At 35.6% G+C, this 14,498-nt stretch overlaps 1 protein-coding gene across 4 annotated transcripts in view; it reads right to left on the bottom strand.

Moving 5' to 3' along the window:
- shtn1 (shootin 1) overlaps positions 1-14,498 on the bottom strand; it is a 52,595-nt gene that overhangs the window by 1,160 nt on the left and 36,937 nt on the right. For 2 of the 4 annotated variants that reach the window (XM_026944264.3, XM_034308285.2), the window contains 6 exons: positions 13,463-13,589; positions 12,447-12,532; positions 10,319-10,425; positions 9,263-9,313; positions 8,190-8,316; positions 6,015-8,082 (listed from right to left, as the gene is read on the bottom strand). In XM_026944264.3, coding sequence (XP_026800065.3) covers positions 7,976-8,082; positions 8,190-8,316; positions 9,263-9,313; positions 10,319-10,425; positions 12,447-12,532; positions 13,463-13,589 — 605 coding nt within the window. In that variant the 3' untranslated portion in view covers positions 6,015-7,975. Of the gene's footprint in view, positions 1-4,247; positions 4,637-6,014; positions 8,083-8,189; positions 8,317-9,262; positions 9,314-10,318; positions 10,426-12,446; positions 12,533-13,462; positions 13,590-14,498 lie in introns of those variants that run through there. The other 2 variants (XM_053237679.1, XM_053237678.1) reach the window with 2 other exon arrangements.

The raw sequence follows: 14,498 nt of genomic DNA, 5'->3' as shown, positions 1-14,498 counted from the left end.
TGAGTAAGCAGGTTTCTTTTTCTCAGTACAGGAAAACATGTTGAAATTTGTCTGTGGTAATTACTCATATGCGTCAGACATGGTAAATAATCATAAAGCTGAAAAAATGCTTAAAAAACAACTTTAACTGCATGAGACTGAGATACACTGAGTTAACCCTTTCATACACACTGATGGACAATCAATTTAAGGCACTTTTTAAAGGAACACTTAAGATATAAATAACATACAAATGACTTGAGAATGTTACTGTAATTTGACAGAAATCATTTTCCTGATTTCTCTTGATCTCTAGAGTATTTGCTGTTCTCAATGCAGCATGTCTCTGCTAAGTCTTTGCAAACTGTGTGCAAAATCCCAAATTTAAAAAAAAAAAAAGTGTGTATTCCAGACTCCAGTGAACATGTTACCTATTTTTAAAACAAATATTTTTTGTTATCTTTTTCTAATTAAATATAAATATTTACCTCATAAATCAGCTGCATGTAACAATCCTAAACTGCATAAATTTTGTACATCAAAGAATTTTGCTTCTAGAAAAAAATACTAAAATTTTCTATAATTTTGGTCATCAACATTAAAGATTTTAGACCGGAAAGTTTACAATTTTTGTTTCTAAACACACTGGAAGATTTTTACTCGATTTTCACTTAGACTCTGGTAAAGCACAAAGTAAAATGACTTCAGTACTTTCCATCTCTGGGAAATACAGAGGGAGCTACAATTAAACAGAAGTGCTGGAGTAAGCACTAGAACACAAAACAACCAGTCAGACTATAAATGAATGAATCTTTCAAAAGGCTTCTTATAATATACTACTAATACAGAGCAATAACAATAAGAGAGGACTATATTTATGTGGAACTATGAGAAACATTTGTCCCCTCTAAAGCTAACAGCATGGTAAACGATAAGACACAAATCAGTGGAAAGCTCTGCATCTATGTCCCTGTGTTCTCAAAACAGCCATTTTAATTCAGGATTAAAAAGCACCATATACACAGGACACCATTTTGCAAAAATCTCTCATTTATCTTCTTAATAAATTTCACTTTATATTATGCTCACTTGTAGCTTCTTGTAGATTATTTTAGATTTTTTTTTTTTTAAATTTAGATTCTTGCCTTTTAAAAAAGAAAACATCGGTCAAAATGGTGAAATGGTGTGTAGTGCAAAAAGTTTTTGTTGCTGCCTGCGCTAAGATTTCTTAAAAATCTGAAATATAATCCCTTTAGATTTTAGTGCAGTTCAATTCTTTCATTTTAGTTTATAAAAAAAAAAATCAGCTGTGAATCTCTTTAGTGAGTCAATCACACATGGAATTGTGTACTGACAACACACTTCCTCTTCCGAATCCTTTCTGGCGCACACACACACACACACACACACACACACACACACACACACACACACACACACACTTTTCTTTCTGTCCGTCTCTGAATGGAGACATTATTTAGGCGGCTCAAAAAGGGCAGCTATAGTTCATTGCAGCAGGATCTGCTTGTGGATGTTGGTATGTGTATGTCTCTGTGTGTATGTGTGAATGAAGTAGAAAAGAAAATCTCACAGTTGTGTTGCAACATTACAAAACACTTTCAGACACCAAGCAGGGCTGCACATCTTTTCAGTAGGCGTTTGGATTGATTCTGCTTTGAGGTTTATGAATGAAACGTGCTACATATAAACGAAAGTGTTAATAAGAAAGACGCTTGCTGGGTTGTTTAGTGGGTAAATAGTAATTCTGCCTACAGATCAGAGGCTAAGAGTGTAGGTTGTCCAAACTTTGCTATGAAAAAGGTTAAAAAGGGTAAGAGACGCATAACAGCAGGAGAGAGAAAAAAACAGGCAGAAATACATAAATCCACTGGCAACGCTTCAGGAGTGCTCTGATTCCCCGCCAGGCAATCATTCTGTTTGGAAAATAAACATAAATGACTAACAAAATAGGCTAAATGAAGTGCTTCCTGAACACACACACACGCGCGCACACACACACGAGGGCACCTCCAATTTAGAGATGTTTCAGTAGAAACGATTGCTTTGTGTTGGCTGGCAGTGGTAAAGCTACAAAAGCAGGACAGAAATTTCTCACAAATACTACACATAGGCATAAACACTACCTGCAAATAACAAACACATAAATACTGCACACTGCACCATAAACACTACCTGCATATAGTAAACACGTAGATACTACAAACAAATACTATATGCATGTAGTAAAACAACCAAGCACTACACACAGACATAAATACTACCTGCAAATTCTAAACATATAATTACTACACACTGACAAACACTAAACACCAAAATACTACACACAGATGTCAACACTACATGCATATGCCAAACACAAATACTACAGACAGGCATAAACACTACCTGAACATAGTAAACACAAATACTACACACAAACATAAAACACACATGCAAACACTAAGCACACAAATACGACTGACGAACACTACCGCCATATAGTAAACATACAAATACAACACACAACCATAAACACCACCTGCATCTAGTAAACATGTAAATACTATACACGGCCATGAACACTACCCGCAAATACCAAACACAAACATTATATGCATGTACTAAACACACAAGTTTTACATGCAGCCATAAACACATACAGTTCATGCAGACAAATGCTAACACAAAAATACTACACATAGACATCAACACTACTCGTATATGCCAAACTCAAATACTACAGAGAGGCATAAACACCACCTGAAAATATTAAACACAAATACTACACACAGATATAAAAACACATGCAAACACTAAGCACACAAACACTACACAGACATAAACACTACCTCCATATAGTAAACATACATATGATGCACACAGCCATAAACACTGCCTGAATATATTAAAGACACAAATAAGACAGAGCCATAAACACAACCTGCATATACTAAACAAATAAATACTACACAAAACTATAAACGATACCTATAAACACAAAACACAAATACCACACATATACATAAACACTAACTGAAAATACTAAACACAAATACTACACACAAAGTATATCTAAAAATACTGATCACAAATACTTCACACAGCCAAAAACACCATATGCAAACACTAAGCCAACACATAATACACACAGGCATAAGGAATATCTGAAAATACTGAACAAAAATATTACACACAGCCAAAAACACCACATGAAAGCACTAAGCACAAATACTACACAAACACTACCTGAAAATACTCAACACAAATACTACACAGATACGAACACTACCTGAAATATACTAAACACACAAATACTACACACAGATACGAACACTACCTGAAATATACTAAACACACAAATACTACACACAGATACGAACACTACCTGAAATATACTAAACACACAAATACTACACACAGATACGAATACTACCTGAAATATACTAAACACACAAATACTACACACAGATACGAATACTACCTGAAATATACTAAACACACAAATACTACACACAGATACGAACACTACCTGAAATATACTAAACACACAAATACTACACACAGATACGAACACTACCTGAAATATACTAAACACACAAATACTACACACAGATACGAACACTACCTGAAATATACTAAACACACAAATACTACACACAGATACGAACACTACCTGAAATATACTAAACACACAAATACTACACACAGATACGAACACTACCTGAAATATACTAAACACACAAATACTACACACAGATACGAACACTACCTGAAATATACTAAACACACAAATACTACACACAGATACGAACACTACCTGAAATATACTAAACACACAAATACTACACACAGATACGAACACTACCTGAAATATATTGAACACACAAATACTACACACAGATACGAACACTACCTGAAATATATTGAACACAAATTTGTAAGGATTTAGGAATCCTGATTTAGGACAGATATGTTTCTTTATGGTATGTAGGATAACCATCTAAATTATATAAACAACCTCAGTGTGTGTAGTTAAATTTGACCTACAGAGCACATTTACTATATTTAACTGAACTTAGGATCAGGTGTTGAAATGCTGTTCTCTGGGAGTTTTAAGCCACTTCCACATTCATACACCTCAAAAATATCACATTAGCATGTGAGCAAATGTGACAGCTCACTCAATTGTCACTTTTTCCAAAAATGATGAATACATGCATTTACAAAAGTGTTTTATTATTTATTTATTTATTGAATACAATGACATGTTTCATAAAACCTGTCTCAAAAGGTACTTATTCGGTCGTCACTAAAAATAAAATTGTCTTCAATGGTGTGTACCTCCATCAATGTCAATACTTTGAATTTCCCCTTGAAAAAGAAACCCATAAGCCCTGCAATCACCCCCAATCCATTAATTCGTAATGAGTGCGAGGGCTCACTCGTGCTCTGTGCTTGACGGCAGGTATGTGCTCTGTTTCTGAAGAGGAGCATGTCGCTGCAAGGCCTCACGTTTCCCTCTGCACATAGGCACAGAACAAAAGTTTCACCTTGTCTGATGAAACGGCCGAGATGACGGACACATGAACGCCACCGAAAATGGCTACTTGTCTGTGACTTCTGAAAAAAGGGGGAAGGCTCTACCACTGCTTGTCTCCTATGTGGAGAAAACAAGAGCGCTGGGAAATAGTAATGAGCCACAGTTTATAACATGCTTTTTCCTTAAGTGCTAAATTTCAGAGATATTTAAGATAGATCCAAAGCATTCAGCTTGGTGTTACAGAAGCTGTTCAAGGAGGTATTTTATTATGATTAAAATATGGTGTAAATATATCGTTTTGTTTTGCCAAAAGAAATCCCATTTTGTACATGATTGTCTGGTTGTTAATTTTACATCAAAACAAGCTGAGGGAAAAAAAAAAATCAAACCTACCAATATATAACATGAAAAATGGTATTTTGTTATACAGTAAGACTGTGTCCCTAGGTGCACAGTACCATACTAAATAGTAGAGGTGTAATGATTGTTAGTGCTTATTAATTGGTTATTTTAGATTATAACTGATTTTAAATAAACTATTATTGAAAAAGGACAGATGTGAGTAAAAAAAAAAAAAAAATGTTTTTAAACTAAGGTGTAAATAGGTTGGTCATCTGCCCATAAGTCTGGTACTTAAAACAGTCCTTCTCTAGATAATCATCATTCACATATTAAAGGTGGGCCTTCCCCAGATTCTCAACAAACTTGGTCACATATCAAAGTGTTGCCTTAAGAATCAAAACAGAATCATAATGTGTGCAATCTAGATGCAGACTCGGTAAAGTATTTCAGTGAGTCAATTCAAATGTTTTAAAAAAAAGCTGTAGGAGAGCCAATAAACATGAAAAAATGGCTAATTTTCTAAACATGAACCAGCACGGTTACTGCAGCAGATTCTCTGATGCAGTTTATTCCAATCTCATGCATTTATGTAAATTATTTAGCTGAAGGTAGCTCATCAAACCAGAGACTAGCTACAGAGCTAGAGACAATAGATTTTATTTATGCTCTCTGGTCTGATGAGTGAACTGACACCATGGCTTGTTTTTAAAAAAAAACAACAAAAAAAACCCTTGAAGATAAAAACCGACTGTTTAAAGAACGGACAGAGAAGTATGTGTTTATTCTTCCTGCGTCAAATTCAAAACACATTAATCTCATATGTTCAGAGTGCATGGGATGAATCAAAAGTAGTCAAATCCATATCAATAAACTAATCATTAATGATTAAGCATTAAAAGGTAGCTGTTCTGACTCATTTAGTCATGTTAGGTGCTTATCCAAACCTTTGTACATTTATGTGACTGGACCGTTACACATTTTAGTTGAATATCCATGAAAAAGGCACTGATACCACTACACCATACATGGCACACCATTCTTTTTAACCTGCTGTTTAGTTCAGTTGTATGAGATTTAGGATACTGGCTAAACACAGAGTAAATGCTAGCAATAAATATTCTTAGGACAAAATGAGGATGATGAAAAAGAGTCATCAACTCTCTATAGTATTTATGCAAACAAATGTCCCCATTACATACATTTTGAGAAAATTAATGTTTACTTCTCAACATGATTTTAATAACTGTTTCTAAACATATGTTTAGTAAATAATAATGATTTCACGGTTCATTTAACTGACATAAAATGTAAATCAGATTTATAAATGAGTGTGTGTTGCAAAAAAAAACCAAAAAAAAAAACCATGCATTTGTGTTAAAGAGTGTTAAGTTTTTTAGGTTTTAGAAAGGGGACAAAGCAGAAAAGGTGATGTATAGCGCAAAAAAAAAAAAAAAAAAAAAAGTAACAAAAAAAAAAAATAAAGAGAGACAATACAGAATCCAAGGACTTTGAAAAGGTTAAATTATGAATGTTGTTTCGAATGATAAATAACACTCATTCAAAATTTTCTTCAAATTTCCCAACAATAAAAAACATGAACAAGTGTTTATTTTTACCCAGAGATCATTTTTGTGTTATTTTTAACCTGAGAATAACAAGAATGACTTTTGTAAACCTGAACGAGACATCCATTGAACAGCACTGTACTGTAAATAGGTATCGAACAAAACATGAGCGTTAAAAACAGTGACAAATAAAAAAAAGGCAAACAAGAATCCAACAGCAATGAGAGAGAAGAAGGGAAAACATAATGGTTGACAATACTATAACAATCAGGAGAGTTAGAGACAGAAGAGAAGAAAGATGTCCAGAGCCTTGTAATTACTGATTGGGTGTATACAGGATTAATAGTGGTCTAGACATAGCCATTCAAAATACACACACTTGGCAAGCATTCAAGGCTAAGCTCCAGTGCCCGTCTCCAAACTCTCTTCATGCACACAATGCATGTGTGAATAACTTTGTCTCAACTGGCACCACAAAATAACTCAAGCAATCTCCAATGTCTCTGGGAAAAATTGGATTTTATTTCACTACCAGTAGAACCACTATTGCTGTACTGTCAACACTGAGGGATATTTGGTAATCCACAAAATGCTAAAATGACCTCAAACATACTAAAAGATGAAAAGACCTGTGCTTTTAGGGAATGTAACACATCTTAGATTTAATCAAATTAAATAGGGATGCTCTTGTATTAAAGTCTCCAGTCATGTTTTTGAGGAACTAGAAACAAACCTTAATGGTTAATATTAGCCATGGAAAGTTATAAATGCCATTTACATTGATACATAAGACATTTAATCTTGGGGAAAACTTGGTGCCTTCCAAATGTTAAAGCGAAAATGCAACATTGGTAGCCTTTGAGTCGAGACAGAACAAAATGTGAACCAAAAATGACAACAGTTTAAGCTGGGTGACCTACTTTAAAACCTGTTAATGATGTTTCCAAGTGTTTCTGTTGTGTGTTGAACAAAAGTCTGAGCAAGGCTTTGCAAACTCCAGTTGGATTGATTTCCAGATAGGTACGTTCCTTAATGGTTCCTGATGGTAAAACTTTGTTGGGTTAGGACGGCAGCTCTTGGTTGTCCCCTGGTTAATACGATAGCCAATCCTGGTTCATTTAGATCTACTGCCCTAGCGGTTAGCTAGGTACAGCGAGGACAGAAGCAACGAACATGAAAGAATGACTACGCAACAGAAGGTAGATCTCCATAAACATGACTGGGACTAAACTTTGCTTTATGAAGATGATTAGCCCTATAAAAAAGATGGATTTCCAGACATATGTCAAGAAAGAAAACCTTACGGTGTGGTAGATACCTCGAAACATGACAGGAATTAGGACATAGGAATAGCCTAATTGGTGCAGGACTTGGAGGAAGCATATGTTACAAAACTAACACTGTACTACTGCCTTAACTTGAAAAAAAAAAAACTGCTTGACTCAACTTCATCTCAACAGCATGAGATAGAGCCCTTCCGTAATGCACTTGACTCTGTATACCTGTATACAAAGTATTCACAGCCCAGATGTGTTTAGCTGTTGAGGTGTCAGTGTTGCGTGTTGTGATTGTTCGCACTTTTGTCAACAATGGTAGGAGTGATCTTAACCCGGGTCAGGTCCAGAACACTGCTGGGAAAAAGCTGAGCTGACAATGCTGGGGAGGCAAAGGGTGAACAGGAGTGTAAAAAAAAAAAAAAAAAAATGTGAGAAAATGGTGAACATGCTAAAAGAGTGTGTTGAGTGTGTGTGTGTGAGACTCACTGTTATCGTGTGCTGTCTCCAGGACACCTCGTCGTTTCATTAGGACTCTCATGAGTTCAGACTGTGGTTCCGGAGAGGAGGGTCTTGCAGGAGGGGAGGGGCAGGGGGAGGGGCGTTTTACAGAAGTCTGCATAGTTTACACACAGGGAAAGTCATGTCAGGCTCCACCCACAAAATGGCCCACCCACTCAGATATGAATTGTTATATCCAAAATCTTAAGAATTTGTGCAAACCTATTTGTAAAAAAGGTTGAGCAGTTAACATTAAAGTTATGTGAGGGGTGGTGGAGTTTTCATTAGCATGAAATCCACATATTTTGCTTTCTCAATTCCAGCAAATTTCCTCCGAGATTGAGTTGCGCATAGCAAAGTGCGTGTCCTATCAATTATAGTGCGCAAAGTCAAACTCTCTGCAAATTCATTCATTCATTTTTATCCTGGTCAAGATTGCAGTGGATCTGCAGTCTATCTCTTGAACTCTGGGTGCGAGGTGGGAATACACACTGGATGGGGGCTTGTTCATTGCAGGGCACCATGCACACACTCCTTTACTCCTAGGGGCAATTTATTGTAGCCAGTCTACATACTGGCATGTTTTTGGAAGGTGGGAGGAAACCGGAGAACCCGGAGAAAACCCACACCAACATGAGGAGAACTCAGACTTTAACCTGAGCTCAGGATTACTTTTGTGTTGTGTTGACCTGAGTCATCATACCAACTTTTAGTGTTGACAATTATCTGGAACTGAAGACATTTTTTCACTACAGTTTAGCCATCAGCTTATTTTTTGTGACCACATAATACAGTCCATTTTTAAGCTATTAAAACTTTTATTGTAATTGCAGAAGACTGTGTATTAGGGCATCATAATGATAATTTACTATGAATTAGTTTTTATTCTGGGCTTTCTTGTTTTCTACTCACATACATACAAAACTGCTCACAGGTAAAGATATACATGACAATGAACAGAAAAATGGAAATATTTACTTGTTCATAATGTATGGCTAATTTAGCAAGGATAGATTGTTCATATCAGACAAACCAAACAATGTATTTAAATATGTATTTACCAAAATCCCTTTAAGTTCCTGAATGGCAGAGCCAGACGGTATTCGCTCTCTCTGTTATAGAAAAGGAACAACAAATAAACCGTATCAATAGCAATCAGACAGAATAAGAGACAATTATCTGAATGTATACCATAGTGCTGTTGAATTATCAATTCTGACTCATTAGAAGGTGTTGATTTATTTTCTACAGCAGTTCTGACAGTAGTGCAGGCTATAATAAAAACCACAGGTTTATATAGGTTTACGTTATTGTTTCTATAGTAACAGCTCATTCACAGCCACCTGCATGGATCACGCTCTACATAATCAAAGCCTAATAATAAGTAGATTATTAACGGAGCCTCCTGTGTCAGAGGTAAAGCTGCAACTTCAAATTTTCCACCATAGGAAAGTCTTAAGGAGAAAGGATGCGTTTTGCAGTTTCTCAGTAACAAGCAGCACCTTTGTCTTTCAATAATATTAAGAGAAAGTGAATGACTGTTAAAAGCTGTAAGAAATAACATGAACTTTGTGGACATTTCCGAACATTAAACGTAACTACAAAGAATAAAAAGTATGAGGTGTGATTTATTAATAAATAAAAAAGATAACGGTTAGCAAACTGCAGTGGTACCATTGAAATAAAACACTTGAGGAAGTGCTGTCAGGCTGCACCACACCAACCTGTTGTTGATTATTTTCCTCTAGCACCATGTCCTCAGGTGTTTCATTTCATATATAGCCAATATTTATTTTTCTTTAATGGCTCTCCGAATAGAAATCCCCAATTATGCACAATTATGAGTTTAGGACCTGATATTGTTATTTGAAGCAGCATCACAAGCCACCTGCTCAAAGAAGGCAATCGTTCGTTCACGAAAATTTGCAAAAAAAAAAAAAAAACTCCATGTAGGCAGAGCTGCCACTGTGACCGAGAAATTAGAGTTAATAAGCTGATGGTTTTGGACAGGTATCTCTACTTGGTGTCCAGGTAGGACATGTCATTGGATGTTGTAATAATAAAAGAAGTGTTACTCTATGTGTGTGTGTGTGTGTGTGTGTGTGTGTGTGTCATACCTGTGGTGGTCTGGCCTTGTTGACTGTCTGGCCAACTGGCCGGAGCTGGATGCCTTTTTTAATTCTTTCCATCATCTCTGACACAGCCTGCTGTCTAATGTCCTTCTCTATCACACAAACACACATGCACACGCACACAAAATGAAAAGCATTTGAATGCTAAATGCATTTAAAAGCAACAATTCCACATCCAAATAAATAGGACGCATCTCTTTATAGTAAACACACTGCTACAAATATCCAACCGGACTGAAAATCCCTGAGGAACGATTTACGAATGAAAAAGATTATTTTAAATTATTTAACATCCACTGAATACCAGTCATGACTGCAGTGTGAATGAGCAGAAATTACGTTCTTCTATTAAAGCTTCATTCAGTGTTGACCACAAAAACTGAGGTTTAAAGAAAACATCAGAAATTCCCGACAAATCAAATCAGCGAGGAATGTAGCCTTGGTCATGTTTGCCCCATCGCTCACATTCAATCCTGCAAATGCAGCCGCTCAACATGCGCTGACTTCACATTCTGTGACAGGTCGAAATGTTTTGAACTTGGGCAAAAACAAATGGGAAATTTATTAGCATTTTTACATCATTGAATAGAGCACATATTTTAGAGCTTAATGGCAGAACTGGGTGGTTTTATGTTAATGTCAAGGCCCAAAATTAGCTGATTAAACTGGTGGTAAAAGTATCTGACCAAGGTCATTTAAAATACAAGTGAATTTTCTTAACGTAACTCCTAAATAGAATACATAGAACTTCCAAAAGCAGAAGGTCAAACAAGTTCCTATGATTCAAACCTTAAGCCTTTTGTTCTTCAGCGCTTTTCATTTGTTTTAAAGAAAAGCATTAACACAATTGATGTGTGTTGCAACATTGACAGTCTTAATACCTCCAGTAAGAGAGGCTGTAGTCATGATAACATACAAATTTAACACAAAAAAATTGTATAGCACTGCAATACGAGTGAAGGATTAGAGGAACTGCACTTTAGATAGCATCAGGGTGGATTAGTATTTACATCACCACTAATGTATTATATTAATTACTATTTCTTCATCATCTTCAAAACCATACGATGCAACAAAACGAATTTTCTTTAACTAGTTTATGTCATGTCACTTCAGTTTTGTTGGGGATTCCAGTATCTCGATAAGAAAATTGCAAAGATTTCCAACTGGATTACACACGATACCTTCACAGCTGTAAGAAAACAGGCCTTTTTTCAGGCCCTGCTGACATTTAAAAAGCATTTACTAATAATTGAAATCTGTCATGTTCACATTGCTAATGGCTCTGTCATTTTGAGTGCACTTTCAGAAAACTGTTATTTTTGGAAGAGGCCTAAAAAGTTGATGTCACAAACCTCCTACATATTAGAGGTATGAAAGAGTGCTTTGAAATGAAAATTCATTTCTTTCACATGCAAACTGCTGAATGCTGACAGGTTATAAAAAATCAGTGGCAAATCATGTAAAACAAACAGTTGGCATGCAAATTATTTCTCAGGAACTCTTTATAATGTAAAGGTATAAAAGGTCGTAGTACAAAAATGTTTCACAAAAAGTAAAGAAAGTTCAGGAAGGTCAACAAACAGAAATGAGAATCTTTGTAATCTTTTCTTTTAGTTAATGATATGCAATTTATTTTAAAGAAAAAAGGCACAAGAGGATGCAATACAATAAGTGCTATAAGGGCTGAGATTGGGAGAAGAAACTTGCTATGGCTTAATTTATTAAAAAAAATCTGTTCCCATCATATTTTTGTTCATCTTCTTTTCATTTATATGATTTTTTTTATGCCTCAACTAAGTGTAAAAACCTTAAAATATTTTGGCAGTTTGGACAAATTTGGGTTTCTATTTGGGTTTTTCTACTGCATTTTTATTACGTTCCTTTCACAATTTGCATAAATATAAAGTGCTGAAAACCCCACTGAAATTATCTGAGCTATTTTAATGATGTAGAAACGTGTGAAGGAGGCCTGGGAGTAAAAGTGCTCAGTGTGTTTGAGTGTGTACTGTTCCCTCTGGCTGTGGAATGCCAATAATTCAACTGAGACAAGGTGGCACATCATAGCAGTAGGGGGACGCAGAATACACACTACACTAACTTGTGTTCTTACCTGGATCTTTTGGTGCTGCATCTTTCTCTACTAAAGGAATGTCACTATTGATGCCTTTTTTCTTACGAAGTAATGACATGAGTGAGCTGGAACAGTGAGACAGAAAAAGAAATGTAAGAAAATCATGTGATAAACCCAAAGATAACAGTACTGAATACATTTATTCAGATGCTTTATTCAGGGTCTTTCCACATATAATAAAGAAATCGGAACACACAACAGTACAGACCCAGGCCTGAAATTTTGAATACAACTCATCTATAGCCTGAGCACTTTCTCTCTGAGTCCAATCAGAAGTTTTAATTCCGAACCCATGTACAGCCCAACGAAATGCTGTCCAAACCCGACCAGTTAGCAAAACCGAAATGAATAATTATCATCAGTCAAATTCAACTTAAAAGTCACCAAATGAAGTTTTCCATCTTAATAAATTTGTTAATTAATTAATGCCTTTAAAAGCATCCCAATAATTTTAGTCTTAATAAATAAATATGTTTCTCTTTGGATAATTCAGATGATACTGTTTTATACTGTTTCTTCCAATTAGTCTGTTTCATCTTACATAGAAGTCATCCTTGCAGTGGTCTTAATTTAGAAACATACTGTCAAAGAAACTGCAAAACCCATTAGCTTTTAAAGTCAGCTTTAACAGTAAATTACTTGATGGTGTGGTTCCAAATTAGAAGCACTCCCAACCCTAAACAACCCCTAAATATATATAAATATGAATACACACACACACACACAATGTGAAGAGAATAATAATAATAATCTAATAATTTTAAATTCTAATATTAATTTAATTTTTAACTTGAAAATTAATTTTAAACTTGAACATCAGATTAGCTGCTTCTAGCATCATATCTAGCAAGATATCACAAAATACTACCGATATGTCTAAAAAGTATATTATGGCATAATTTATCACAGTAATGTTATTATACCGTCATATTGCCCAGCCCCAGTTTGTACAGCTATTTCAACACACAGACATAGACACAGACACACACTTTTACCTGAGAGGGTTGGCTGAGACGGAAGGTGGTGGAGGAGGAGGTGGTGGAGGGGGAGGAGGAGGAGGAGGGGGAGCTGGGGCGGGTACAGGATTTGACACCTGCTGTAGCTTTTTCTGCAGTTCCTCCACTACAACACACACACACACACACACACACACACCACACAACACACACACCACACAACACACACACCACACAACACACACACACACACACACACACCGATGCATGCCATAAAACAGGTACAGAGATACATGCAGTGAAACCACAATAAAGTATAAACTCACAATGCAACACACAAAACACTCACTGAAAAGAAAGTGAGTGATGGTCTCCATGACATCATTCTCACAAATGGATGCAATTCATGTTACTCCAAATACTGAGTTATCTTTCTAGATTATGTATGTGATGTAGTATGTATGTAACCTACTACAGTGACAGGCTCTCAGCTTATTTAATATTTATTTTTATTTAATACTTTATTTTATAGAGTGATTGTAGCTGGTTTGATAATTAGCAACTATGCTAACAAGTGCATGTTTTGCTAAAACAAGTGTATGTCAAGTGTAACGCTGTGCTAAAACACAATGTTATCTGTATGTTACGGTTCTCAGAACTTTTGGTTCCAAGAACGTTGATTCTGTCATATTTTTTTTTGATGTTCTGGGAACATTTGAACATAACGTTTTAAAACATTCCTGCAATGCTCTTTTTCTCCCTATTTTCTAGTTTCTATGTTATTTTGGACTAACTTGGAAGGTTGTGTGAGTAACAGTCTAACAACATTAGATTACAGCAGATGTTTTTAGCAAATTGCAGGAACGTAACAGTAACTCTGCTTCATATCAGCACACCACCCTGCCGTTGATTATTTTCCTATAACAGCACACCATGTCACGTTTTATTCCTTAATCACATTATGCTAAACTGTCTGTGTAACTGTGAACAGGTTTCTCTTCATGTACACAATTGTGTGTTACTCAGAAGCATATTGTAGATCTGTTTGAAGTTGTGTGTTTGTGTCAAACAATGT

This window comes from Pangasianodon hypophthalmus, chromosome 10, assembly GCF_027358585.1.
Source record: "Pangasianodon hypophthalmus isolate fPanHyp1 chromosome 10, fPanHyp1.pri, whole genome shotgun sequence".
In the NCBI taxonomy this organism is placed as follows: domain Eukaryota; kingdom Metazoa; phylum Chordata; class Actinopteri; order Siluriformes; family Pangasiidae; genus Pangasianodon; species Pangasianodon hypophthalmus.
Note: the sequence above shows the minus strand (reverse complement) of the source record. Positions and strands in the feature narration are given on the sequence as shown.